The sequence below is a fragment of the Penaeus monodon genome, chromosome 31 (genome assembly GCF_015228065.2).
Source record: "Penaeus monodon isolate SGIC_2016 chromosome 31, NSTDA_Pmon_1, whole genome shotgun sequence".
Lineage (NCBI taxonomy): Eukaryota > Metazoa > Arthropoda > Malacostraca > Decapoda > Penaeidae > Penaeus > Penaeus monodon.
This window is the reverse complement of record NC_051416.1, coordinates 8,934,999-8,936,643: the sequence shown is the minus strand read 5'-3', so window position 1 is coordinate 8,936,643 and position 1,645 is coordinate 8,934,999. Positions and strand designations below refer to the sequence as shown.

The window sequence follows — 1,645 nt, the reverse complement described above, 5'->3', positions numbered from 1 at the left end:
TTCAACGCTCTCCTTTTTTAAACAAATTTTCAAGAAAGTCACTGAATCCGACTTCAAAATCCGAAAACCAGAGTCAGATCTGAATATGGAAGTACGATGGTAAACAAGTCCTATGAATATACGCCCAACGCTCATCTAGAAAAGGCGCCGCTGGTCCCTTGCTTTCCTCACACCGAGCTCTCCTTCTGCGAGGTCATGAGCGGGACGCTGTCCTCGGCGTCGCGGGGGGTCGGATCTCTCCTGAGGGAGTGTCGTCGGGGCAGCGTCGCCGTGGCCGTCGTCCAGGGACAGTGACTCCCCTGTGGGTGTGCCGCGGGAACCGGATGGTGTTGCTGGGGGTGGTGGTGCACCTCCCCGCCGCCCACTAAGGGTTGGCACATAGTGTGCGTGCTGGGCGGGTGTTGGTGGTGGAGCACGTGGGTGGGCGTGTTGGTGGCGGAGACTGGGCGTGGGTAAGCTGGCTGGCTGTGTTGGGGCGGGAAGTGGGTGCGCTGGCTCTTGGCGTCCAGCGTGGCGTACACGACGTGGCGGGGGTTGCGGGGGTGGGGGCCCGGCGTGGCAACAGCTCCGCTTAAAAGCAGTTCCGCGTACTGGACGTCCGTACTTCCACAGGCCTGCTGGAGTGTGGGGGCGATTCCGTGAATGGATAAGCCGGGGGGCCTTTCTATATCTCTCCCTATAATTGTTTAATTCATTGTTCATAGAATCATTTAATGAGGAAAATTCATCGAATATCCTCTTTGATTTTTTCTGTGCCAAGATATTTGTAGGAAAAATGTGCAAGTATACAGGAGCACTTCGCATAAAGGCTTGACTGGGTTCACCCTACACATATCATATGATTTTTATAAGATGCGCCATCGCTATTACTCTAGAATGGCGGGTCTTTCCTGAGAAATAATGAAGCTTTTCAGTAGTACTTTTTATGAACTAGTTTAATCATATGTTAAAAGCATATCATGCGCGTATTCTTTAATCTTTTGTCCTGAGCAATAAATATAACTAAAGTCAAGTAATCACGTTGCAGCATAAATTGTTAACTAATGTTTTTAAGCTGTCACTTCTGCAAATATAATCATATAATGATATACTTGCCGAATACACTAAGTTATATTACCAAATGTTTTTTTTCTATCATGTTTAGATTTTATGTTGCACATCATTTTTGGATCTTGACTAGAAGGGTCCCTCGGCTAAGTGCTCCTGGATACATGCGATTGGTATAGACTGTGTAATTCACTCTAATAAAACCTCTCAGTCGATTATGACCTCACTATCTCTCCCCTACCCTATAACCTCGCCCCGTAATCCACCCACTTTCCCTCCTTTCTCCTCCTTCCGCTTCGCTTCACCTTTTTATCTTTTTACCCTTTCTTCCTTCTCTGTCCCTCTCCGTTTCTCTTCCTTACAATTTTCCTTCAGCCTCCTCCTACCTCCCCTTCTCCTCTCCTGCCCCCTTTTCCCCATCCACTCTTTTCACTTCTCTTTCAATCCCTTTCCCCCTCCCTTCTCTCCTTTTCCCTTATCCCTCTCCTCCTCTCTCTCCCTTCCCATCCCTCTCCCTTTTCTCATATCCTTCTCCTTTCTCCTCCTCCTACGCTATCCATCCCCCACTTCTCTTCCCTTCCCATCCCTCTCCCCCCCC

At 48.8% G+C, this 1,645-nt stretch overlaps 1 protein-coding gene across 1 annotated transcript in view; it reads right to left on the bottom strand.

Moving 5' to 3' along the window:
- LOC119592881 (protein turtle homolog B-like) overlaps positions 1–1,645 on the bottom strand; it is a gene marked incomplete at its 3' end in the record, with an annotated part of 32,862 nt that continues 31,217 nt past the window's right edge. Inside the window, 1 exon segment of the mRNA XM_037941775.1 lies at positions 1–617. Within this exon segment, the coding sequence (XP_037797703.1) occupies positions 168–617 (450 nt within the window).